Below are 27,342 nucleotides of genomic sequence, written 5' to 3'. Positions count from 1 at the left end.
CAACTAGATTTCTCCTGATATTGCAGGAGTAAAAGAGTGAATGTTCAAAAATTGAAAAGGAATGCTCAGATAATAGATGTGAATTAAATTGTAAGCCAATTAGGTATGAAGACCATATCTGTTCAAGTGCTTGTATTTGTTAGAGCCTTTCCTATACTCTCAAAAATTAGGTACGCGGAAGATAAACACTGTATATATTCAACAATTTGTAAAAATGGAATTGAATATGCTACTATCGAGGAAAACATATTAGGTAAATCATTTCAAAAATACCTGGCAAGACTCCTCCGCCAATTTAAAAATGACTGCCTTTCTTTAACATCAAGTTCTTCTGCAGACATATTTGCATTCCACTGTGGCCTGCATTGCCATTAAATCATCAGGAATAAATTCTGACATATAAAATCATGTAACATAAATACTCTATGAGAACAAAGACTGCTGAATGAATTCAATTTAATCCAAGTAAAATCAGGATACGGGGATATACTTGCGAAATTTTTCATGAATCTGACAATGAAAGTCGTAAAAATGGATTTGTATCTCATTCAAAACTCAAACAACCTATCAAGATAACTTACAAAACATCCAAGAGACAAACCAAAAATAACAGAGCTTACTATTAAAGTCTAATTGGAAAATGAATATGCAATTCACAAGAACTGACTAACACATGGAATGATAACTTGGATTGAAGGAGCCTCTCATTTCAGGTACACTTATTCGATGGTTACCATCCAGCTCATTTCTACAAATTATCTGTTCTACTTATAATCTCAATAAAAGATCCCCTATCTCTGAAGGATAATTTTAAATAATTTGTCCATGCCAGATCACAAGCATCGTTGGTACTCTGATGAGAATATGCTTCCAAGTTGCTTCCATCTTGGTACTTGGTACTTTGATCACAAGTTGCTTCCCATGCATACATATCCATTTCAATCACAAATGAGATGGTAGATATATCCAGGCTTCCATTTACCTCTTCCCTTTTTTAGAGTCTAGATAAAGTCAAATTTCTTGGTGTTGAGTTTATAGAAGAGACGTTTTACAAGGAAGAACTTGGTATCCACAGATGTAGAGCTTACTAGTATTGGTAACTAATAATAGTACTGTAGGTTGCAAGTTTGCTAAAGTTCAAAGTTGCCAGTTCAGATTCGGGTTTGACATTCATTCAAAAAAATTGGGTTGGGTTCCAGATTCGTTTTGGGTTCATATGTACAAGAACACGTGTTTTTCAAAAAAAAAAAAAAAAAGATGTGTGTGTGTGTGTGCAGCAGCAAATAAGTCCATACACCACTTAGTTCACACATTCACAAATGACATATAAAACCACCTTTTTGGCCTTTTTAGTGGTTATTTTTAGGGTTGGAGGGTGAATGGACCTAATTTGGCAAAAAAATAAATGAAGAAGTCAACAAAACGTGTTTTCTGGACCAAATTCACTCAAAATTCTACAAAAATTTGTCCGGGTTCATCTGCTGGAATCCAAATTTGCCCAAAATTCATCTAAATTCTGCCTGTGTTCCTCTGCCAGAATTTCCAGAGAATTTCAGTCACTGTGGCAAAATTTTGAGCGATCTGGTAAGGACCAGACTTTGGAGCTAACCGAATTTGGAATTCCCAGGTCCAGGGGTAAATCTGGTAACATAGCTAAACTTGGTGAAGAAAGACAATTATATATTTGCCTCTGGAAAATTCAGGGAAGAGGCAGTACACAGTATTTCTCCACTATCGCTATTCCTTTTATAGATTCTAAATGAAGCCCAAATTTCCTGGCTACATCATTGCGCAGGTGTCCAGCATAAACTATGAAATAGCAAAGATCTACAAGTATGCAATTATTTAACCAATCATACAAAAAGGTTGCCAAAATGCAAATGCCTGGCTAAAATTGGTGCATACTCACACCAAAGATGCACCTAGGACGGCCCAACACCCAACCCATTTATCATGAATCTCACATATAACTTGTAGAGAAATTATACCCAAATTTCTTGTCCCATATGACAAAATTTGGGGCATACCAGTTGATTGTGTCTGTCATGTTTTCTCAGGTCATCTTAATCTCTAGTCAATACAGGTTATTTCAGGCTATAGAAACTTTATGCCTCACTTGCACATGCAAAGGACTGTGCATACTCCTCCACTCCCCTATAGTTTTCTTAAATTCACTAAAATAAAATCTGTCAGAACTATCAGAACATTAAGCACTCTGTGTATATTCAAATCTGTACATAAACCTCAAATCTGCAATCAAAGCCTTCAAATTTTGTCAGTGAGTTTGTGGGGATTATCAGAAATGAAATGCATGCAAAAATTTAACAAACAATATAAAAAAAACTTGAAATTTAACAAGGCAAAAGAATTGCCATGATCATCAAAATATGATAGCCCTCATGTATTTTAAAGGGTGCATACCAAACCCAAAAGTTCAACACAAAAGATTACTACATAAATATTTATATTTTGCCAGGTTGTTGGATCTCAATGCACCCATTGCACTATGTAAAAGTGATAGTTATCTCACATCTCCCATTAAGTTTTTCAATGAAGAAAAGGGGCTTAAAATCAATAGAAATCTGGATTACTTCCACCCCCTTGCATTTCATCAAAGCAGCTAATGGGTAAAAATGTTGGTATTGTCAAAGCCTCATATATCTCTTGCATTAAGTAAAAGTGCACAAGATTTCCAAAGTTTTAATCACAGCAAGTTTACGTTCTATATATGTAAAGTGTTTTCTGTTGAAATTGTCAGACCTTCTTGCATCCTTTGCAAATTGCAAGTTGTAAAGGTGCACACTCGCTTCAGATACCATCATTGGATGTGTGGTTCTAGGAAAAGGGTGTCACAAAGAAAGAGAACTGCGTAACACACCCATATGTGGTATAAGGTACCTATTCAAGCAGTAGTTGCTCCCCATGTGCAGATCCATTGAATTAATATGCCACTCAAATTGCACTCTAAAAATTCAGGAGGTGTCAACTTCTAATTCAGTTGTGGCCCATTTGGAAGAAGATTCCATGGATATCTTGCAAGGCATTTCACTTAGGAGGAGGTAAATCACAATGAACCATGCAAGTACACTATAGAATAAAAATGCAGAAAAGAGCTTGCATATAACAAGAACTTACAGCATAAAAATATGCAAAAAAAACATCAGGCCAGTGCAAAGGTCCTGTTCCACAATAATTTTCTCAATTCAGTTAGGGAAAACGGATATGGCATCCCTGCTTAGCAGCACTGTAGCCAATGGTAAAGCCGGGTAATTTCATTAGATGGACAAGCTCATTTATATTATTCCTGTAAAAAAAGAGAGAATTTCATTAGATGAACTTGCAACAAGGTGACCATTTCAACAAATCTTATGCTCACCTGCAGCAAAATAAAAAAAGTTCATTTTATTTTAAATTAAAGATTTGAAAGATTAGTTTGGTTCAATACTTTCAGAAACCAGCACGGCTGTGGTTATATACAACACCACCATCCAGCTGCTCCTCCTGCCACCATCCCCTTGGTGTCCCAAATCGAGGCCTTTTTCCCCCCATCCTAGAAAGCCATTCTGTTGTCCCCCCCATCCTAGAACTCCATTCTGTTGTCCCCCCCATCGCCCTTTCTCCAAGTCAGTGTAACACTGATTCTAACAAACACAGTGTGTCATATGGCATAACACAGTGTGTCATATGGCATAACACAGAATTAGTTTGTAGATGCACATGCTGGTGAAAACCAACTGATATTTCCTCGTGCTCATGGGAACACCACCCAAGTATTTATCCACTACTTTACTGATACCACTTATAAAACGGTCATACGTTGTCAACAATGATGGGGACTCTGTTTCTCAATGAGGTGGTGAAAATGTATCTTTAGTAGTGAACTTCAAACCTTTCCTACTGAATCTTGTTATGCAAAGTCCATACCCCAATGCTCAAAAGTGTTGAATATATGATATGTAAGAGGAAGCATGAGGTAATCTATCATTCCTCACTTTGATATAGTATCTTCAAAAATACAACCTATAACGTTACATAAGGTGACACTTAAAGCATCATCTATATGGATGAACTTTGTCAATCTTATGCAGAATTAATTTGTTTCTATCAATCATAATAGCTAGTAGTCCCAAATGCAAGGGTCATCTAGTCCCCAAACAGCAATGAACATTACTGCTGTTTTGGACGCATCTACAAGAATCAGGAACAGAGAGGAAGGTCCCCTTGCCATCACATCATTCGAAGGGATGGGGACAAGGATATGGAGGCTGCTGGGGAGGCATTCAAACATCAAAGTTATAAATATAAAAAATAAGAGTGATACTCATAAACCCATAATTGCCAATAAAATTATACATAAACTATCTCATATATTATTTTAATTATTTGCAAAAATAATAATATTCAAGAGTCATAATGTCATATCACAATGAAAATTCAAATTACAAACTGTTGTGTGGTTTTCACACCATTGCCCCAAAACTTTGGGGACCACCCCCCTTTTTTGGGCAGGCCTTGGCAATTTTCGTGGGTGTTGTAAGTCTTTGTTTGCCTTAGTGAATTTTAGGAGTTGTCTAGAGGTTTCGAATTGGTAATTTTACACCTTGCACGTCTTGGACTCTAGGTGGGATTCGGTTTATTTTCACCTGGTGCTAAACTTGATTTTCTAGAAAATGTAGTTTTGTCCTTAGGCCTAGCAGAATTCAACAACATCATTTTTTTCAATGGTTAAAACAATAACTGGCAGGACAAATTTGCAAATTTTGGACTCAGTTGAATTTTTGAAAATTTGATATAATTGTATAAGCTTGAGCATTTTCAAAATGAATTTGTGGACTTAGTTGTTTTGGAAATCTAAAAAAACTTTGATGGTGAAAAGAATTTTTTTGATGGTGAAATTGAATTTTGAATGAAATTGAATTGCCAAATAAGGATTTATTTTAATTGAAAATTGAAATTGTATAGCAAAAAAATTGAAATTGGATTGAAGTGCAAAATTTGATTGAGTTGATATTAAATTGCCTAGAGGGGGATTTCGAAATTTTAAAAGGAAGTGAAATTGAAATTAAAATCATATTTTTGGGCTAAGTGTTTGTAATTTGGAAATTTAATTTGGCCCCCTTTGTGTGTTAAATTTAATGTATTTTAAGGCCTAAGAAGTGTGAAATTCAAGGTAAATTATTGGGTCCACATGGGGAAGGTTTAAAGCTTTACTAGAGGCCTACATAACTTTTTTTTTAAATTCCAATTTTAGGGCTTATGGTCATTTCGGATTTGGCTAATTTAAACCCCTTATTTAATTTTATTTCCCTCCAATGTAGGTAGGCCCTATTCAAGAAGGCAAAAGTTTGGTATAAGAAGAGGCTCCTCTCATTTCTAATTCCAACTTCTTCCATTCTGTGGAGCAGCGAATTTGTTTGGAGGGGGAGCATGGTTGATTGTGAGGTCTGATTTTCCAATTTTTGGCAGCAGTTTTCCTCCTTGTGGGCAGTGACTTTCTTCATTTGAGGAGCGTTTTTTTTGTGAGGAGCAGAGTCTTTTCTGCCCTAGGTGAATTTGTTTGGAGGCCCAAATTTGCAGCAGAAGGTCTGATTTAAAGGAGCAATTTTCTGCCCTAGCTGGGCTAATTTTGAAGGGAGCAATTCTGAATTTTATGGGCAATTTTCTGCCCTAGTTGGCCGAAATTTGCAGTATGGCAGAGTTTTAAAGTGCAGACCTGAATTTGCAGCAGAGGTGCAATTTTGAGGACAGAATTTTGGAGGTTGGCAATTTTTGCTTGGGGGGATTGCGATTTCTCCTTGGGGCAATGATTTTCTGCCCTAGCTGGGCGATTTTGAAGTCTGAAATTGGTTAAAGGGCAGCAAGGTTGCCTTGGAAAGTCTGATTTAAGTTGAGCTGGGCAAATTTCACAAGAGAGCAGAATTTGCATGAGATCTAATTTTGCATATTGGAGAATTTTCAAGAGAGACAAGGTTGGTGAATTCTGATTTTCGCTAGAGATTCATTATTTGCAAGGACTGATTTTCTAAGATCAGATCTAAACTTGAAGAGGCCCAATTGTTGGTAGAAGGCAGATTTAAGGTAAGACTTTCATTCATTTTTAGAAGTGAAGATTGGTTTTAAAGGCAGATTTTATTCCTTGTTCTTGCTTGGTTCGTTTCCCTTATCTTGTTCTTGCACTATTCATCCACCACTTCATCGTTTCCATTGATAGGCTGAAGTTGGGAGATATAAGTGTAGAATTCATGATAGGACACTTGGAGAGGCAAAAATAAGCTAGATTCCATTGATAGAAAGAAGTTTGGAGATTGATAAGTGTAGTCCATATCATTTAGAATGAAGGGGTAGAAATAAGCGTTTAGGATGGTGAATGTTGGTACAAGCAAGAACCCAAAGGGAACAAATACCCAAAAAGACAAGGAAGACATGATGCCTAAGACCACCTTCTTCTCGAAAGTGAGGCAAATAAGTGATACCAATATTGGCATGGTGAACATGGTACAATTAAAGGATAGATTGAAAGAAGGACAATCCCCATGGCAAAGAAGATCTACAAATGCGGAATTGTACACATGGCGGCTTTCCCTCCTACCCTGCCTTGTCCGGAACTAGTAATGGAGTGTGCATCTAGGTTTGATATTGTGACCAAGTTCATCATTTTTTATGAAGGGAAAAGAGTGTTGGCTAACATCAGCAAACAAGTGGTCGAAGAAGTATTCAATATTCCCCAACATAAAGGCATGACAGTGGTAATGATGGATCAGGCAGCCAAGTTCTTTCAAGATAATCAGGATGCTTACTTCATTCATCTAAGGTAGAATTGGTTACACGAAGGCAAGAAGGGAGTTACTAGGCCATCAAAACTCACCTGATCAGATTTCAAGTCGGAGTATGGCAACCTTATTGTGCTTCTTAGCAGGATCGTGGGGCATGGGCCAAGGTATGCAATTCGAGAATTGGATGTACTATTTTATTGATGAAATTGAAAATGGAAAGAGAAAATTTGATTAGGCTAGAATTATAAGTGAAAATTTAGAGTTGCAACTTAGGATAGTGCAAAATCAAAAGCAATTCTATATGGGGTCCTACCTCTTTTATTTAGTTTAGAGGCGATGAAAATTGAAAAGTAAATATCAAGGAAGAGCAAATTTGGAGGAAGTGATTTGAAAATATTTGAGGCTAGGCAAGGCTTGGCTATTCATGCAAACCAAATTCGAATAGGAAGGTTAGAAAAGACTAGGAAGGTTAAGAAAGGCAAGGATAATGGAGGAAAGTGAGACGAAAGGTTGAAAGAGGTCAAGTTCGATTTCAAGATGGTGGCCAAGAGCAAGACTCTCAAATTGCAAGGAGGTTCACGTCTGAGCAAGCCACCAAGGCCAAGGCAAGATTACCCCAAGTGCATGGAGACCTCACCCTTTCAAGGTCAAGACATTAGGTACAAGCAAGTTCAAGTGGTGATGAGAAAGTTTCTATGGACGATCTCAAGCATCCAAGGCTTCACCTCATCTCAAAGATTAAATAAATTTATAAGAGAAGGTTGATGAAGTGGCATTTTCCTACACATTCAATCAAATCATGTCAGTGTCCTATGTTCTCATTGGCTGACAAATTATCATAATTTTCTCATTGGCCCACAAAGTTGATGCCCTCATGTAATTGGTTGAATTATGGTAATCCTAATTAGCGTTTGTAAGGTTTAATCTTGGCCCTTGATTTTGCCTCTTAATCTCGGCCACTCGTAATTTTGAGCCTCTATATAAGGCCATTTTGTTCTCATTTGTAAAGGAGAGTTATGAATTGTTGCCAAAATACTATCAAAATTGTTCTTTATTCATTGTTGTGGCTTGCATGGTGGATATACATGATTATTTTGGTGTATTTGCGTGTTTCTTCTCATCTCTCAAATTAAAGTAGGATTTCATTTCATGTTGTTAGAGTAGAAGTAGATGGCTAGTTGTATGATGATGTTAGTGAATGTTTGATAGGGATCTATATCTAGGCCACTAGCATCCTAGCGGCTTATTAGGAAGCCTTGCGTGGTAATCTAGTCTTATTTTTCCTTGAATCATTGCATCTATGGAGGTAGAGCCGCTGGTAAGCTTTCATCAAATTTGATTCTCGTCCATTTGCTAATCTTTCCATTCGTAGGAGTAAAAGTAAAGCAGCAAGGAGTTTAGTAGTTGGAGTTCATTCAAGAAGAAAGTTAGAAAATCAGAGTGTTATTGGTGGGCATAACCCCATTCATCGACATCAACATTATTTGGCGCTAATATACATTGCAAGGCTAGAATTCATCGTCATCACAACAAAAGTTCGAGATCCTTGAAAGAACAGCGTAAGCCCGCCTACGCGATTAACCAACAAATCACATTTATATAACTGAGTTAGTATCCACTAGTGTAAGATGCCTTGGAGTTTTCTCATGCTCTTCATGAGTATTTATTTTTTAAGAGAGGGTTGAGTATTTGATATTCCATATCAAGTATTCAACTGCTATATGTTATGTAGTGCTAAAAAACTGACATCAACATTATTTGGCGTTAGAGGGAGGGCATGAATGACTTCCATTCTTGGATCAATGTGGAAATTCAAAGCATAAATTGACGAGGAATGAGCTTTGAAAGTTAGATTTGATATGAGAGATCTCTTTTAAAGTGAAAATTTAAAAAAATCAAAAAAAGAAAGCTTTCTCAATGGATAGGCAAGTGGATGTTCTTCCCATTTGGTTTGATTTGAACAAAAGGTTACCTCCATGGGATTTGTCTCAACTTGCAGCATCAGGGAAGTGCAGGATACATGGTACTACAAATCATGAGGAGATGAATGGTTTGGTGTTTCTCTTGAGAGTGGACTTGGCATTAAGAGGAAAATTTTCTTTTTCACAAGTACAATGAGCCTGTAGTCCTTGTCAATTTGGAGGAGGATTTCCTTGTTTTCAAAGAAGATATCAAAAGGGAACCAAAAAACATATATGGAAGAAGTTCTTGGTGCAATGTACACAGTGTCTCACTTGCCCATCTTGCCAAGACACCATTGACTTGGTCTAGTTTCAATCGGGTTGGTATGAGGAAATATCAGTGGGAGGTGGTAAGGATTTCTTTCAACTTTTAAGTTGGACACCAAAGAATGAAGAGGGTAAGATATATTAAGATGATATGGTTGATTCTAATGTTCAAGATAACCAAGTGGATGAACCTTCACACATTATATCACGAGGTGGAGAGGTTGACAAGAAAACAGACGAAACAATTGAATTTATCCAAGAGAGAGAAAGGTTGGTAGGCAAAGGTCAACATGTGAGGGCACATGAAGAACTACAAATGGAACATCGAAAGGTGGATGAAAAGGAAATCTTTGGTGAGCATTCATACATAATTCAAGGGGTGACTCTTGAGGATGGGTTGCAAGAAGTTTCAAATATCCTTAAAGAGGAAGATAATCAAGTGGGTCAATTGAACAAGGAATTACAAGATATCACAAGAGAGTTCAAATATGAGGAAAATATTAATAACCCAATACAAGGCGCTATCTCCACTACATTCTTTGGGGTCTCTTGAAGATCATATGGAAGAAATACAAAAGAGTAATTGCCCAAAGCCTTTCAAAGTGATCAAGTTGTTGCAAGTGGCATGATTCACCATCAACTTCGACCTCCAAAAATTTTGCCACTTGAAATGGAAGTTGATGGGCAACTCACAAACATGTATGATGGTTCTCCTATTAGTCTTGAAGGTGCTATGTTTGGTGAGAGTCTATATAAAAAATTGCAAGATGTTCCTAAAGAGTTCAAATGGAAATTACATACTAGATGATGAAGCTCCTATTGGTGAAGATATGCAAGGATTGTTAAGTGGTGATCAAGTTGCTTCCATAGAGAGGGAAAACAAAGAATAGTTTGGATTGATGCTACAATTGGATAATGTGTTCAAGCAATTTGGAGAGGTGTTTGATGGGGAGAATATCAAGGAATCCTTGATTTTTGAGGATACACTTGAGGAGATTCACAAGGATGCATGGTTCATGTTTCACAAGGACAAGACCCCTAGAAAGATGTTTCAAGGCCTTAACTTCACGACTAATCCTGCCTTGATCACTCACAGGTTTGGTGTTGATGCTATTGGGATGGTCCACCACCAACTTCAACCTCTTGAGGCCATGGAGAATTTGTAGGTTCCATTTAAATTTGAGTCACGCAGGTTGTTTCTTTCCCAGCTCTTCATGTTCAAAGTTGTAAAAGTTGTTATTTTAATTATGGAAATTTTAGAGAGAAAACTTGTTTGTGGTTTGATCATGGTCCTAATAAATTTCCTCAATTGTTGATCTTGCATGATAATTTTCTTGAGGTTGAGTTTGAGGTGACCAGATTTTTTTAGAGTATAAGGATGAGTTTGCAAGATTGAGAATTATCACCCAAACCTTGTTACTTTTTAACATCCTAAGAAACCATGTTAGATCCAATGTATATATTAGATCAGTTAGTGTTGTCCCTTTAGAGTCTTGTACATAGTTAGGGTAGGTTTGTCTTGGACCATTTGGTTCAGGAGTGTAGTTTAGTTTGCTTTTGTGTGTGGCATAGATTAAGTTTCCTTTCAGTTGTTTCACGTAGGTTTCTTTCCGGAGGGTTAGAGTAAGTTTCCTTTCAGTCATTTAGTTTAGGTGTTTTGAGAGAGCTCGAGTTTAACGTCAAGTCAATTGACTTGGGATCTTTTAGCTTCCCTCAGTTGAAAAGCAATTTTGGTTTTGGGGCTTTCCAAGTGAAAAGGGGTTCCTGTTATCACTCGTGGATGAGGTGTGTAGATTTTAAATTTTTGTGACAAAACAAAGTCCGTCTTCTTCATTTCTTGAATACATTTGGCAAGATTCGGAGATTTTTGGGGTGTGCTTGGTCGTTAGTCTATGGTAGGACTTGTACTAAATTTGGGTCAAACTCGATAGGGGTTCTTAAGTTATCTTTGACATGGTTACAACATTCTACTCACACTTAATTGCTCCGAGCTCTTGGTGTTTTTGAAGTGAAGTTGGACTTAGTAAAAATCATACACCTGCTTCAACGCCACTGTGATCTTCTAAACCCTCTGTAGGCTTCATTGCCTGCATGCCAAACAAAAGATTGAAAAGAGAAAGAAATATCATGAGAAAAAAATGAGAATTTATGCAAAAGGAAAGGCAAAGTCAAAAGCGAAAATAAAGATGAAATTTGGCTCAAGGGTGTGCAATCATCTCTACCAGTGCTATAAAAGTAATCACTAAAGCTAGAACCATGATTGTGGTGCCACAGCTATAACTCCGTCGGGGCTGTAGACGCCTGACTGGCAACGGGGCTCTATCCAAGTTGCTTTTGAAGTAAGGATATTATAATAGCTAAGTCTACTAGATCTGAGAGATTATCAAGTTCTTGTCGAGCGGGGAATAAATTATTTGCACACGCATGAGTAACTTATGATCAGGGTGCTTAGGGTCAAGTTCGATTTCAAGGTGGTGGCCAAGAGCTAATCTCAAATTGCAAGGAGGTTCACATCTGGGCAAGCCACCGAGGCCAAGGCAAGATTACCCCAAGTGCATGGAGACCTCACCCTTTCAAGGTCGGGACATTAGGTACAAGCAAGTTCAAGTGGTGATGAGAAAGTTTCTAAGGATGAGCTCAAGCATCCAAGGCTTCACCTCATCTCAAAGATTAAATAAATATATAAGGTTGATGAGGTGGCAATTTCCTGTGCATGCAATCAAATCATGCCAAGTGTCCTATGTTCTCATTGGCTAACAAATTATTGTAATTTTCTCATTGGCCCACAAAGTTGGTGCCCTCATGTAATTGGTTGAATGATGGTAACCCTAATTAGGGTTTTTAAGGCTTAATCTTGGCCCTTGATTTTACCTCTTAATCTTGGTCACTCGTAATTTTGAGAGTCTATAAGGACGTTTTGTTCTCATTTGTAAAGGAGAGTTATGTTGAAGAATTGTTGCCAAAATACTATCAAAATTGTTCTTTATTCATTGTTGTGGCTTACATGGTGGATATACATGATCATTTTGGTGTCTTTGCCTATTTCTTCTCATCTCTCAAATTAAAGTAGGATTTCATTTCATGTTGTTAGAGTAGAAGTAGATGGCTAGTTGTATGATCATGTTAGTGAATGTTTGATAGGGATCAATTTACTAGGCCACTAGCATCCTAGCGGATTGTTAGGAAGCCTTGCATGGTAATGTCTTTTTTTCCTTGAATCATTGCATCTATGGAGGTAGAGTCATTGGTAAGCTTTCATCAAATTCGATCCCTGTCCATTTGCCAATCTTTCTATTCATAGGAGTTGAAGTAAAGCAACAAGTAGTTTAGTAGTTGGAGTTCATTCAAGAAGAAAGTTAGAAAATCAAAGCATTATTGGTTGCCCCCATTCATCAACATCAACATTATTTGGTGCTAATATACATTGCAAGGCTAGATTTCATCGTCATCATAACAAAAGTTTGACATCCTTGAAAGAACAACGTAAGCCCACCTACGTGATTAACCAACAAATCACATTAATATAACTAAGTTAGTATCCACAAGTGTAAGGAGCCTTGGAGTTTTCTCATGCTCTTCATGAGTACTTACTTTTCAAGAGAGAGTTGAGTGTTTGATATTCCATATCAAGTATTCAATTGCTCTATGTTATGTAGTGGTACAAAACTGACATCAACACAAACTTTATTTAATGTTTCAAAATTGTGCTTTTAAGTAGAGCCTATTTTTGGACTCCCATTGCTGCAAGTCCTCTAGGTACATGTGGGTTCATCTCGTTTGCAACCCCAACACCCAAGTTCCCTATGGATTGTGCCCAGCTAGACCCACAAGGATCCTAGGTGCCCCAACTGCATCCTAGGTATAAGAAAGAGATTGAGAAGGCAATCAAATATTTATTGGATATGGGGCATAGAAGGCCTAGCTTTAGCCCATTTGCATCATTTGTAGTCTTGTTCAAGTAGAAGGATGGAACATTGAAGATGTGTATTTATTATAGAGCAATCCATAATCACTATCCCATACCAAGGATTGATGAGTTCCTTGATGAGCTTTATGGAGCAAAGTATTTCTCTAAGATTGATTTGTCCTCAGAGTATGTAATGTCCCCTTTTTGAGACATTAGGAAATTAAGGTCATGTTCATGTAACATTAAATTGACTTATGAGAACATAATATAAATTAATTAAAAAGGGGGTCAATTTAATATTATAAAGTGGGCCAAAGCAACAAAAGGAGGGAATAAGACGAAAAGACAGAAAGCAGTCGAAGAGTCATTGTTTGGGCATTAAAGGAGGGTGTACCATTCATTTCAGCATGCTTAGTTTATGATTCAGACTTCATTTTCTCTCTTGGAGAGTTATTTTGGAAAGCTTCAACTTTCATCCGGCCTAAGGACAGAAACCCTCGTGTCGGTAGGCAATGAACACAACCCCATTGTTTGTGGAGACGTGAAATATCCCAAATGGATATTGACCTGATTTCGTTCTCAAGATAACATTTAGACCGTAAACATATGACATCGCACTATAACTAAGCCAATAATGTAAACCATAGGAAATATCCCCAATAGATATTTATCCAGCTTCTTAAATATAATATTCAGAACTCAAACATATGAAATTTCGTTACAAACCAGCAGTATTAAAAAAAAAACCCAGTAAATTCTCATAAAACTCCGTAAAACATATTATTTCATTATACAACACTAATACAATAACCAGCATTCAAAATCCAATCTTAAACACAGTTTTACAGTCAAATTGGAACACTAAGAGAAGAACCTATAAGTGCATACGAAACACCTAAAGTGACGTCTCCACGAACAATGGATTTGTGTCCATTGTCTATTGGCACGAGGGGCTATGTCCTCACACTGGCCGAAAGCTAAAGCTTTCTGAATAACTCTTGCAAGAGAGAAACTGAAATCTGAATCATAAATCATGCATGCCAAATGAAAGAGTCTCTTCTCCTTTTATCCTCACAGTCGTAACTCTTTGACTTCCCTCCTGGCTTTTCGTCTTCTCTCCTTATCCCTTTTAGCCCACTTTATAATATTAAATTAACCTTTTATATTTTGAGTCCACGCTCTCCAAGTCAACTTTAATATTATATATAATATGTCTTTAACTTTTCTAATATCCCAAAAAGGGGACATTACAAATCTCCCCTCCTTGAAATCGCTTGTCCTCAAGCAATTAGTACCAGGGTCCCATATGAATCTGCTGCAGCCCAATCTAAAAACAAATCCTGCCACACTGCAAAGCAAGGTGTCACTCTGCAACCCCTCCATCAACCTGATCCCTGGATCCCATATAAATCTATGAAATATCGTCGCACCTATAGACTGTACAACACTTATTATCCTCGCATCCAGTCTCAAACTGAGTAGAACTATAACAAAACCCTCAATAAGCCATAGATACATACTGTCAACACCTAAGTCCCAAACCCTGTTGCCATGACCACCTGATATGATGAGGTAGAAATGTATCAAAGGGCTATGTATAACCCAATTGGTGGTGACAACCCTACCTAAATAGATGATGTAAGAAATGAGTTGCACAAGAGCTGAAACTAACATCATGGGCACATCAAAAACCATACCATCGTCATAAATCTAGAGAACCCCCAAGTACATAGGTGTTTTGAGTAAGTATGAAGCTAGAAAGCTATTCGCTATGATTGAAACATAGCTCTCATCAATATTCCACCAAAATCTATTCAATGGCTGATGTAGGAAATCGATCCAACTCTTGTATGGGGTGAAATCGGAAACCATATTTGGACTGATCCAATGACAAGCAACAATAGTCAAATCACTACTCCCATCTTGTGATCAAGATTCACTACTAAGGGTTGTACTAGGATCCAATATTCTGAAATCAAAATCATCCTCTTCATGGCAATCAAAAGTCAAAAGGAGTCCCCTCATTTATCACAAAAAGGGGATTATCGAAAGTCTAATCAGCATCTACTTCAAACATAGGGTTGTCTACAAGCTAAAAGTGATATGAAGTTTTGGTACTTGATAGTTTGGGGCAGCTATCCAAGTCATACGTCTACTGAATGCTATCAAGTTCATCAATTACTTCTTGGAAAAACTCCTGCTTCTCTTTACCCTCATGTTCCCGAGAGTGATTTGTGATCCTAATCTGATTTTTTGATTCCTGAAGAGAAATCCAAGCATCATCTAATGTCTCATGAGTATACTTAAGCTCTCTATTAAGCTCCATAATCTCATTCCTTCCTTTATTCAATTGATCAATGTGTATTTCAGCAACCTTAAAAATATAATCCCTATCAAACAACAAACATAAATAATTTGATTCCATAGTTTCAACAGTTGTTTTGATCACCTGCAAATCAGCAACAAGCCAATCTCCTTGCACTCCCTTTTGAGCCTTCTTGTAGACATTCTCAACCATCTTGTGAGTGTTGTCATAACGTACCAGAGACGCCACAACCATGCCTTCACTAACCTTCAACCGGTTCTTTAAGGTATGCATTTCATTATTGTCATGTTGAAGCGGTTGATCATCTTATAGTGCCATCTTGGATTGTTCCTTTGAATTAGTGTCATGGGCATAAGAGATATACGGTTCATCACACCCTTCAACATCATTTGTATATAAAAGCTCATCATACAACAACTCCAACCTGATATTACCTTGTGTGCAACCAACCCCATTAACCTATTCATCACAGTTGACCTCCAATTCACCAATGTAGAAACTTGCACCTTATGTAACATCTTCTATGTGATCACGGGAAGGCTGCAAATCACTAGTAGTTGACTTCTCTTCTTTTTCAAGACCCTTTATTAGATGACTTTGGTCTGCTGGAAATTCTTCATACACATTTTTGCACTGGTCTTTTGCAAGGAGATCCTGAACCAATTCCAAAAACTTCCTTTTTGCCATGAGTCTTATTTTGCTGCTCTGGATGAAAATTCATGTAATCACTGAACAATAAGTAATTTTGAACTCAAGTAGGAAGTTTTTTGTACTTTCAATAAATGTAGTAGAGTATTTCAGCTCTTATATCGGATTCAAAATTCTAGGCTAACTATGCTTGTAGCTTCATAGTACCTTCCCTGGTTTTATCCAAACCCTATATTTTGAACTTGATAAGAATCAAGAAAACCTATAAGAACCTAGAGCTATGAAATTCTTGAGCCTTTCTTGCTTACAACGTTGTTCAATTTATAATGGCATCAATTTTCATGACATGATATGACTGTAGCATGTAATTGAGCTCCTCTTAGGCCATCGAGCAACCCAGCATGCATCCGGTATGCTGTTATAAATAATTCTTAGTTGAAAACACCCCACTTTGCAGATTTCCTTTACTAACCCCTAGATAGACGGCTCAAATAGCTTTCTATGTGAGTCTCAATCCCTATTCTTTTGGTGCGAGTCAGCTGGGCTCATACCAAATGGAGTTTGTAGTTGTGATCTGCAATTTGGAAAGCAATTGAGTCTTGGAAAATACCAAACTACTCATAGATTTTACAATTCCTATTTTGCTCAAATAATGAGTTGCAAGATCACTAAGGCCTTCTCAGTGATAACTAAATCTGGAACGATGCTTAACATTTGAGAGCATGTCTTTTAAATGTATTCTTCATCTTCAGTAAATCACCCCAATCCTCTTCCTTGCATTAACTCTGTATTTGTTTGGTTTTCCCCTTTTCTGTACTCTAGTGCAGTCCAAAGAATGACTCTTGGGTTCATAATTTTTCTCCTCAGTTCCACTTCTGCCAATCCATTCAATTGATTGAATTCATCTTCAACAGCATGATCTAGTCGTATCCTTATTTGATGTCGTGCAAATGGTGTGTGAATATTGTTTTGTTGTCTGACTACAGCTAATTGTGAAGTATAAATTCAAACACAGTTTGTGAACGGTGCTAAGAATGGAGCCCATTTCAACAATTCATAAGCTCTTGTGTTCTTAGTTGCTGCCTGTGTAAAGAAAACCTCATCAATTGCTTAATGGGCATGAAAATCATATGGAGATGTAAACTGGCGCCTGCTATTCCAATCTTGCAACTGTCCCAGGAGTTTTGTTGCTACTATGTTGACTTTCTCTTGAATTGATTGTAGTGAAAATCTTTTGTGAGTTAATTCAGACTAAATGGACTCTTGAGCTGCAGTAGCCTTTGAGGGAATCACCCATAACAACTACCACAATGCTTGTAAGCTTGCGTATCGTAGGAACAAAGAAATTGCTTGATGAAAAGAATCAAAGATTCTCCCGTGAACAAAGCTTTTGAGCTATGGAATGGCAGTTGAAAGTTTGTTCAGATTAATTTCTACCAATTGATAGATTGCAGAGATAGCTAGCAGAAGTAATGGTGGGTGCAAGTGCAATTTGGTATGATACCATAGAAAGGCAAATTCAGAAGCAATGAATAACCGTAAACTACCAAATCCTATCAGTTCTGGTGTTCGTAATTTCCACCTCCAGATCTCGTGCGTTGAAGACATGAGTAGACTGAAGTTTAATCATGACAAAACTATGTCCATCTATCGACATTCTTAGACATTCTATAAATGTCGAGCCAACCAACTATTGCCAATCCTCTACTTCTGGCCAGGTCTATAACAACAATTGTTTGTCTATTAGTGGTTCTAAAAATAGCTCAACAAATTATTATTATTTTTTGTGAGTTACCTTTCCATTACAAGAGCTTGGACCCTCTGAAAAGTGTAAGTTATTTGTTGATGTTAAACTCCATCATGGAAAGAGAGATGCTCAATAAAGACCATCATAAACTTTTGAAGGCATTTGACATATGCATTGTCTTGGCAACCGACTAGTGCCACTCATGCAAGATGGATGTTGCACTTGTTGCCTAGACACGGAATCTATGCCTGTTCACTCCACACCATCTACAGTTTCTAGCGGACACCTCTACGAAACTTGGATTCACCTGCACTTCAACCGTCAACCTCAATGTCAAGCTCCCTCCTAACCATGAAAAGTAGATGTTAACTGGCAAACTGGAGCTTTCCCTGCTAACTTTTCTGCCTGACTTAAAGCACATGATTCAGTCGATGCTTCTTGCTACTAACATACTTATATACCTCCCACAAGCTTGTCCTCTACTTCCTGATTATTCAACAACTGGATAGGCGATTTATATGAAGGTAGTACAGACTCAATTTTATTAATAGTGGATATCTAGTGGAGGCCCGGCTATACTGTTTGTGCTTGCTCAACATCCATCAACCTGTCACTCATTCTTCGTATGCCATACGTGGTCTGTTGTCTGCTCGGCCCAACTGTAACAGACCTGGTGTCTTGTCCACTTTCTCTCATACATGTTTGGTTCAAGCGTTGGAGTTCTATATCGCATGGTGCTACCACTCGCAACTGCTTGTAAGTCACGTGGTCACAAAACCAAGCACCTCCCCTAGTTACAATAGCTCCTGTATTTACCAAAAATATTTGTAGTGTATATCAGAAAATGCCAGGATGGCTATTTCCACATGCTACGGCTACCCTACTGCATTCACAATGGTCTTTCACAGGCTCTAATAAGCTCCTAAACTTTATAAATCTATTTCGAGAATTCAACCAATATTGTTCAAGGCAATAGACTTTATGAATCAACCCTTCGGTAAAGTTTACAAACTATGAGCTTAAATAATTAAATATATCAGTCTTCAGAGAGCGGCACAAACTCCCCGTCAAGTTTGATTCCTTTCCAGATTTGATAAAATCAATAACCTCACAGAATGGTAGGATGCACAGCTCTAATACCACTAAAATATCCCAAACACATATTGACCCAATTTCGTTCTCAAAATAACATTTAGATCATGAACATGCAAGGTTGCACGGGGACGGGGGTACTTGGGGTACTTAGGGTACCGGTATGGGTATGGGTACAACTATTTTTTATAATAGAGGACGGGAGTACTTGGGTCAGTCAAACTTTATTTTTTATTATACTTTTATATTTATAGAAAACCCGAAATTATGAGTCATGACAATGATTTTTCAAATCAAGAACAGTGATAAAGTTTGCAAATGTAATGTATTGCTTTCAGTTTCAGATTTGTTATATGTTTGTAATAATAACTTATGATAAATGTTTAGATGCATAACATAGAAGGCAGAATTTAAATATGAACGAGAAGATCATAAATCATATGACAATGACATATTGCAAATGATAAATTTATAGCTTTAACAATGATAAAGTTTATTGTTGATCAATATTGTATCAAAGTTTCAAACTGATTAGGTATTGAATTAAGCTTGATAAACAAATAACAAAGAAGGAAAACTTTAAACATGAACAAGATCATAAATCATATGACGATGACATATTGGAAATGATAAACTTATGCTTGAATGGTGATAAAGTTTATTGTTAATCAATATTCTATCAAAGTTTCGAAATAATTAGGTATTGAATTAAGCTTGATAAACAACGCGCTGATAGACAAAGAAAAAAACCGAAAAAATAATAATCAGAAATCTCAATCAAGGTCCTTAGCTATGATGCTCTCCACCGAGTACCCGGTACTTGGGATAGGTGTACCCGGTACTTGGGTACGTGGGTACGAGTACCAGGGGTGTGGGTACAAGTACCCATCCAACCTTGTGAACATATGAAATCGCATTATAAATAAACCAACAATGTAAACCAGAGGAAATATCCCCAATAGATATTTATCCAACTTCTTCTTGAATATAATATTCAGAACTCAAACATATGAAATTTTGTTACAAACCAACAGTATAAAAAAAAACCCAGTAAGTTCTCATTAAACTCCCTAAAACATGTTATTGCATTATACAACAGCAATACAATAACCAGCATAATTAGGTATTGAATTAAGCTTGATAAACAACGCGCTGATAGACAAAGAAAAAAACCGAAAAAATAATAATCAGAAATCTCAATCAAGGTCCTTAGCTATGATGCTATCCACCGAGTACCCGGTACTTGGGATAGGTGTACCCGGTACTTGGGTACGTGGGTATGAGTACCAGGGGTGTGGGTACAAGTACCCATCCAACCTTGTGAACATATGAAATCGCATTATAAATAAACCAACAATGTAAACTAGAGGAAATATCCCCAATAGATATTTATCCAACTTCTTCTTGAATATAATATTCAGAACTCAAACATATGAAATTTTGTTACAAACCAACAGTATAAAAAAAAACCCAGTAAGTTCTCATTAAACTCCCTAAAACATGTTATTGCATTATACAACAGCAATACAATAACCAGCATTCAAAATCCAATCTTAAGCACGGTTTTACAGTCAGATTGGAACACTAATAGAAGAACCTATAAGTGCATATGAGACACCTGAAGTGACATCTCCACGTACAATGGGTTTGCATCCACTGTCTACCGGCACGAGGGGCTATGTCCTCACACTGGCTAAAAGCTGAAACTTTCTGAATAACTCTCGCAAGAGAGAAATTGAAATCTGAATCATAAATCAAGCATGCCAAATGAAAGAGTCTCTTCTCCTTTTATCCTCACAGTCGTGATTTTTTGACTTCCTTCCTGGCTTTTCGTCTTATCTCTCCTTGTCCCTTTTAGCCCACTTTATAATATTAAATTAACCTTTTATATTTTAAGTCCATGCTCTCCAAGTCAATTTTAATATTATATATAATGTCTTTAACTTTTCTAATGTCCCAAAAAGGGGACATTACAAAGACATCACACCAGGTGTTTCACATGTGCTTACAGGATCTTTCTTAGTTTTACAATCTGACTGTGAAACTATGTTTAAGAACCCCATTGTCCATGGAAACGTCACACCAAGTGTCTCACGTGTGCTTACAGGTTCTTTCTTAGTGTTAAAATCTGATTGTAAAACTGTGTTTAAGATCGGATTTTTTATTAGTTGGTTATTGTATTGCTGATGTATAATGCAGTAACGTATTTCTGAAGAGCTTATATGAGCTTTGCTGGTTATTATTTTGTATTGCTGAAAATCATAATACAACTTAAGTTTTCTACATGAGCATTTGTTGTTTAAATCTGAAAGTTTATTGCATGCGCTGTCTATTTGCATTCTAAAATTTATTGTGAGAAAAAGTATTGGGACAATAACTGATTGGGATATTACTGTGTACCACAAAATTAAGGTAAGAGATGGAAATGTACATAAAACAGCTTTTATATGGCATTATGAGCTCTTGATCATGCCATTTGGCTTAACCAATGCAACTACAATCTTCAATCCTACATGAATAAAGTATTTATTCTTCAATCGAGAAAGTTTTTATCATTTTCATTGATGACATCTTGATACACAGTAAGACATGGGAAGATCATTTAAGGCATTTAGATGAGGTGCTTGGCATACTTGAGCAGCATTCCTTTTATGCTAAAGTCTTTGAATGTGAGTTTGTATTGACTGAAATTTTATCGGGATACAAAATCAGTGCCCAAAGTGTTAGCGTGGATTAATAAGACTTTGCAACTATTATTGTAAGAATTTGCCTTAGAGCAAAATTCACCCAAGACCAAGAAACTCAAGCACAAGCACAAAATAGACTAGAGTATGATCAGAATAACAATATAGTATTCAATTTCATGTACAAGTACACTAGGAGTGCCTGTATATAAAGGTCTTTGGAATGCTTCTAGAATGCCTAGAAGTTAGCAACATGATAAGTCATACAACCAGGCACATGTCCACCAGAGATGGGTTATCCTCCATTAAGCACAGGAGTAAGTGCGATGATGAGAGAATAAGCCTACAAAGGTGTAGCACGAAAAATAATGTTGTAGACACCATGTGCTTAATAAGGTGTGCAAATAACAATGTTGTCTACATGACAACTTAGCTAATAATGCAAACTCCAGTGTTGTAGACACCATGTGCTGAATTAGAGTTGCGTACTTTTGTGTTGTCAACATGACAACTCATAAAAGTACGCAAACTCCGAAGTGTCAACCTAATAAATAATACATTGACCTAAGTAAACTTAAGTAAAGTATAAATAGTGAATACTTATTTACACCAACACCCCCCCCTAAATGCAACTTAGGGGAATGCACTTAAGCTCACAAATGCACGAGGCCATGTTAGGTACCCATGTACAAAAGCAATGCTCTATATGCAATGTGATGCAATGCAATCTCTCATAAAGCGGAGAAAGAGGGAAAACCTCATGGGAAAAACCCTCCTCCAAAATGAGAGACAAGTACAATAAAGAAGATGAGAGAGAAGAAGACCTCATATGAGGAAAAGATCCCTCCTAGAAGAAAGAAGAGAGAAGTCAAGGGACTCCCCTTTCTGCAACATCCCGCACCCCCGAAAGATCTCGCAAATGAATATACTTGACCTCAATGAAGGGTTTGGTGAAGATATCGACAACCTGCTCTGTTGTAGGACAATACTGTAATGCAATGATTTGCTCATGTACCAGCTCTCTAATGTAGTGCATATGAACCTCGATGTGCTTGGTCCGCTGATGCTGAACTAGATGCTTAGAGATCTCAATAGCACTCTGACTGTCACAATGAATGACTGTAGGTTTAGGAAGGTCAAATTCAATCTCCTCCAGGATGTGTTGTAACCAAAGAGCCTCTGTAGCTGCATTGACAGTGCCTCAATACTCAGCCTCGGTGGAAGAAAGAGCAACATTATTTTGCTTATTACTCTGCCAACAAATAGGGTCGGAACCAAGGTGAAATATGTAACCTGAAGTAGACTAGCGACAATCAAGGTCCTCGGCATACTCTGAGTTTCTATATCCAGCCAATTGAAGTCTTGTACCTATTGCATAGTGTATCCCATGTGTAGGTGTACCCTGTATGTAGTGCAAGATGCACTTGGCGGCCTTCCAATGAAGCTCATGTGGTTCTTGCATGAAGCGAGAAACCATGCCAACTACAAAAACTATATCAGGGCGTGTATGTGTCAAGTAGATGAGACTCTCAACCAACTATCTATATAATGTAGCATCAACAAGTGGAGTGGTACACTTGGCCTCTAACTTGACACCTGAAAGAAGGGAGTAGGAGCAGGCTCGCAGTCACTCATGTGAAATCGAGAAAGCAAGTCAAGAGCATACTTGGGTTGAGAAAGTGTGATCCCTGTTGAAGACTGTGTGATCTCAATACCAAGGAAATAATGTAGTAAACCCAAGTCTGTCATAGCAAATCTGTCTTGCAAAGAGGTCTTGACACTAGCAATGATGGATGAAGTGCTTCCTGTAATGATCAAGTCATCTACATAAAGCACGAGTATCAAGTATGAGTCATCCCTCTGAAGAATGTAGACATTCGAATCAAAATGACACCTAGTGAATCCTGCTGAAAGTAGGAAGGAATCAATCTTGGCATACCAAGCCCAAAGAGTCTGCTTAAGACCATAGATAGACCTCTTCAATCTACAAACCATAGTAGAATCCTTTATGAACCCTTGTGGCTACTCCATATAAATCTCCTCATGAAGATCACCATTCAAAAAAGCACTCTTTACATCCATCCGGTGTCCAACCCAACCATGAGCTACAGCAATAGCTAGTGTCAAGCAAATGGAGTTCATCTTGGCGACTAGTGCATAAGTCTCTATATAGTAAATACCTAAAACCTGTGAGAAACCTTTGGCAACTAGTCTGGCCTTATGTTTATCCACACTTCCATCCGTTGCAAATTTGGTTCGATAGATCCACTTACATCGAACCACCTTTCTTTCCTTAGGAAGGGGAACTAAGTCCCAAGTGTTGTTTTTCATCAAAGAGTTATATTCTTCCTCCATAGCCTTGTCCTATTCTGGAATCCCTAATGCTTCCTTAAATGATTGTGGATCTGAAGTAATGGCAATATAAGCATGTAGAAATGATTTGTGCTATGACCTTGTCCTTCAAGTCTCTAAAGGATTCCCCACCAATGAACTTGTTAAATCAAGGGTCTGTTGTGCCCAATGAGGTTTAGTGGAAGAAAAAGGAATGTCCTTAACTGTTTGTTGACCCTACGAAGGTGGTGTTCTACGGACAAAGTTGAAGGAATCTCATCTTCCAAGTCACTATCATGAAGGAGGAAGAAGGAGTTGAAGAAGCCAAACTTGGACAAGTTTCTTCAAAGTGAACACTTCTCTCGTAAAAGATTTCATGTGTCTCTAGATCCATGAGTTTGTATGCCTTGAGATGGTTAGGATATCCAACAAATATGCATGGTTTGCTTTGAGGGTCTAATGCCTTTCGCTTTTGTGGAGGTATCCTTGCCCATGCTAGACAACTAAAAACTTTAAAGTGCGTGGCACTTGGTTTTTTGCCACACCATGCCTCAAAAGGTGTAATTCCATCTAAGGCCTTATGGAGACTTTTGTTTTGGATGTAATTGGCACAACACATGGCTTATGCCCAAAACACTTGATCTAGAGACTTATGTTGAAGCATACAAGTGGTCATTTCCTTAAGGGTTCTATTCTTCCTTTTAGTGACACTATTCTGTTGTGGCGTGTATGCAACTGAATGTTGAAGATCAATACCCTCATGAGTGCAAAAGTCTATAAGCTTGTAGTTGACATATTCCCTGTTGTTATCTGTTCGTAGAATCTTGATGGCTTTCCCTGATTTTTTTTCAACTTGAGCTTTGAAGGTGATAAACTAATCAAATACTTCACTCTTATGAGCAAGAAAAACGACCCAAGTGTACTATGAAAAGTCATCAATAAAGGTGAGACCATAGCGGGCCTTACTAAACGATGGTACTGGAAATGGGCCAGCTACATCACTTTGAACCAATTCAAGAACAACAGTAGGCTTCCAAGACTTCCCCTTGTCGTATTTCTCTTTGAGATGCTTGCCTACTTCACAACCTAGACATACACCCTCAGAATACGTGAGTTGAGGTAGACCAATGACCATATCTTTGCTGCTAAGTTGTTGAAGGTAGCGATAATTGAGATGTCCAAATCTCTCATGCCATAGTTTACTTTCTGTATTTGAATGAGTCAACAAGGCAAGGGAAGTGGACTTAGGCACAAAATGTGAGAAAGAATAAAGTCTTGTCTCATGATTAGCCTTTTCAACTGCCACCATAGAATTATCTTTGAGATTTTTCACCACAATTGTATCTGGAAGGAACTCCACTTTGTTGCCACATCCATAGTGAGTTATCTGGTAGATGGAGAGAAGGTTAATCCTAAGGTTAGGAACATGAAGAACATCCTTGAAGACGTCGTTGTCCAACTCAACATTCCCTTTCCCTTCAACTTCCACTTGAGTGTCATTTCCCACATAGATGTAAGGTACATTTGATGGTTTCAAAGAGGAAAATTGCTCCCTTGAAGCACCATATGATGTGTTGCTCCTGAATCAAGAACCCATTCCTCAGCATTGTTTGTACTTGCTACCATAGCTTGTCTCTTACCCTTTGAAGTGGTTGAAGATCCCTTATCCTTATAGGCATTTGGTACATCAATTTCGTGTTTCCTCATTAGGTTTACTAATTCATCAATCTGCTTATCTTTACACTCATGTTCATCATGACCATTCTTCTTACAATAGGAACAAGTTTTCTTCTCCTTTTTGTTGGAATTGTTCCCCTTTTGATTATTTTTGGAAGAAGGCTTACCTTGTTGTGAAGAAGATTGTTGAGTGGAAGAAGATTGATGCAAGGAAGATTGTTGTTTTGAGGAGGATTGTTGCATGCCATCTTGTGGCTTGACCTTCCACTGCTTGTACTTCTTGTTGGAGTTTTTACCACTGGTTACCTTCATTAGCTACCAAGGCTTTGGTCTTGGAAGACTTGAGAATTCCCATACTAAATTGTCATGTTCTAAGATCAGCATTTTTGAAAATTTCTTGAATGAAGGCTTAGTGTAGGCACTACCCATCGTTAATTTGTGAGTATTATAACTGGAAACAAAAGGAGCATATTCAGGTGGAAGATGAGTCATGATATGTTTGGTCATCTTTCCATCCTTGATGGATTCACCACAATCCTTAAGTTGTGCCCTATATGTGTCTACTGGGGTAAGATAGTCTTTGATGGTGTTGAAATTCCTAGTATCCAACTTGAGAAGTTTTTCTTCAATGGTGTAGGCCATGTCTTCATCTACTATCCCATACAATGCTTCAAGTTTAGCCCAGACCTCTATTGAATCGGTAAGCTTCCTAATGTGATATTTGACGAGATCAGAGATATTTTTCAACAAGGTTCCTAAGACCATCTCTTGTTTGGATTCCCAATCTTCTTTCTGAGCTTCATTAGCATCAGTAGGAGGTTTCTTTGCTGCACCAGTTACATAACGCAATAAACCTTTTTCTACGAATGGTTCCTTTATGTTTTCTTTCCAAGTAGCATAATTATGTGGAGTTAACTTTGAACAAGAACCCATAATGCAAGAGCACAAGATCAAGGAGACACAGTACACAGTACACCCCACCTTTTCACTCAATCAAAAAATCCCCCCCCCCCAAAATGAATGATTTTGGCACTTTATATGTAGTGAGTTTACAATAGGCCACTTGTCAAAATGGACAAAGTGGGCTTCTGATTTTACTGTTTCCAACCTCTTTATAGAATACAAATCTAGAATTTTACAAAGTAGCTCAAAAATACAACAATTGCAAAGCAATACAATGCAAAACAAGACCTATTTCTGAAAGTGGTATTTTGTCCACACAAGCCTATACTCTAATGGAAAATCTGGAAAGTAGACGAAATAATATACACTTTCAAAAAAAACTAAACCTGAAAAGGAGTCCAAATGAGCCCGTACAGTGCGTTTGAAGTTGCAAAATGTAAGATTGGACAGGTACAGAAGCTAAAAAATGTCATTTATGACAAATTCGTGCACCAAAACCAGAAAAGAACTACACCATTGAAAAGTTTAGGAAATTCTATCCAAAATTTTAAAAAAATTTTAAAATTTCACCTAATTTGGAGTCCGGATGACCAAGTTATGGCCTCTCAAAGTCGGGCTGCCAAATCAAAACTGAATCTGAAGAGGGGTCTGGAGAGGAAAACACGATGTTAAATTTGACGGTCAAATAGCCGTCGCACCAGTCCAAAATTGCCTTTGGATGACGATCAAACGGCCATCAAATTTAAGCCATAGAATTAATGACTTCAGCAAAAACACAGGCCCTTGTTGACGTGGTGGTGACATCAAGTACAAAAAAGTACAAGTGTTGACGTGCACTATATGATAGGTGCTGGAGTGGAGGCCTGCGTGGCGTATGACTGCAGGTGACGTGGACAGGCCACATGTCAGGCTGCGTTGTCAAGTCACTAAGTTGGCACAAGTGCCACGTGGTGGAGTTTGCGCCGCGGATGTGATTGCCTGACTATATTGTGGTCATGGCTGTGATTGTGCCGCGTGGCCTGCAAA

The 27,342-nt window shown here is 37.7% G+C and overlaps 1 protein-coding gene across 1 annotated transcript in view; it reads right to left on the bottom strand.

Moving 5' to 3' along the window:
* The window catches only part of LOC149552682 (GTPase LSG1-1-like), a 58,978-nt gene that overhangs the window by 16,537 nt on the left and 15,099 nt on the right, over positions 1–27,342 (bottom strand). Inside the window, exon 3 of the mRNA XM_089788247.1 lies at positions 274–360. Coding sequence (XP_089644373.1) covers positions 274–360 — 87 coding nt within the window. The remainder of the gene's footprint in view (positions 1–273; positions 361–27,342) is intronic.

Source organism: Cupressus sempervirens, chromosome 6 (assembly GCF_028749045.1).
Source record: "Cupressus sempervirens isolate cs-2001-9-10 chromosome 6, ASM2874904v1, whole genome shotgun sequence".
In the NCBI taxonomy this organism is placed as follows: Eukaryota; Viridiplantae; Streptophyta; class Pinopsida; order Cupressales; family Cupressaceae; genus Cupressus; species Cupressus sempervirens.
This window is presented reverse-complemented; position numbering and strand designations above follow the sequence as displayed.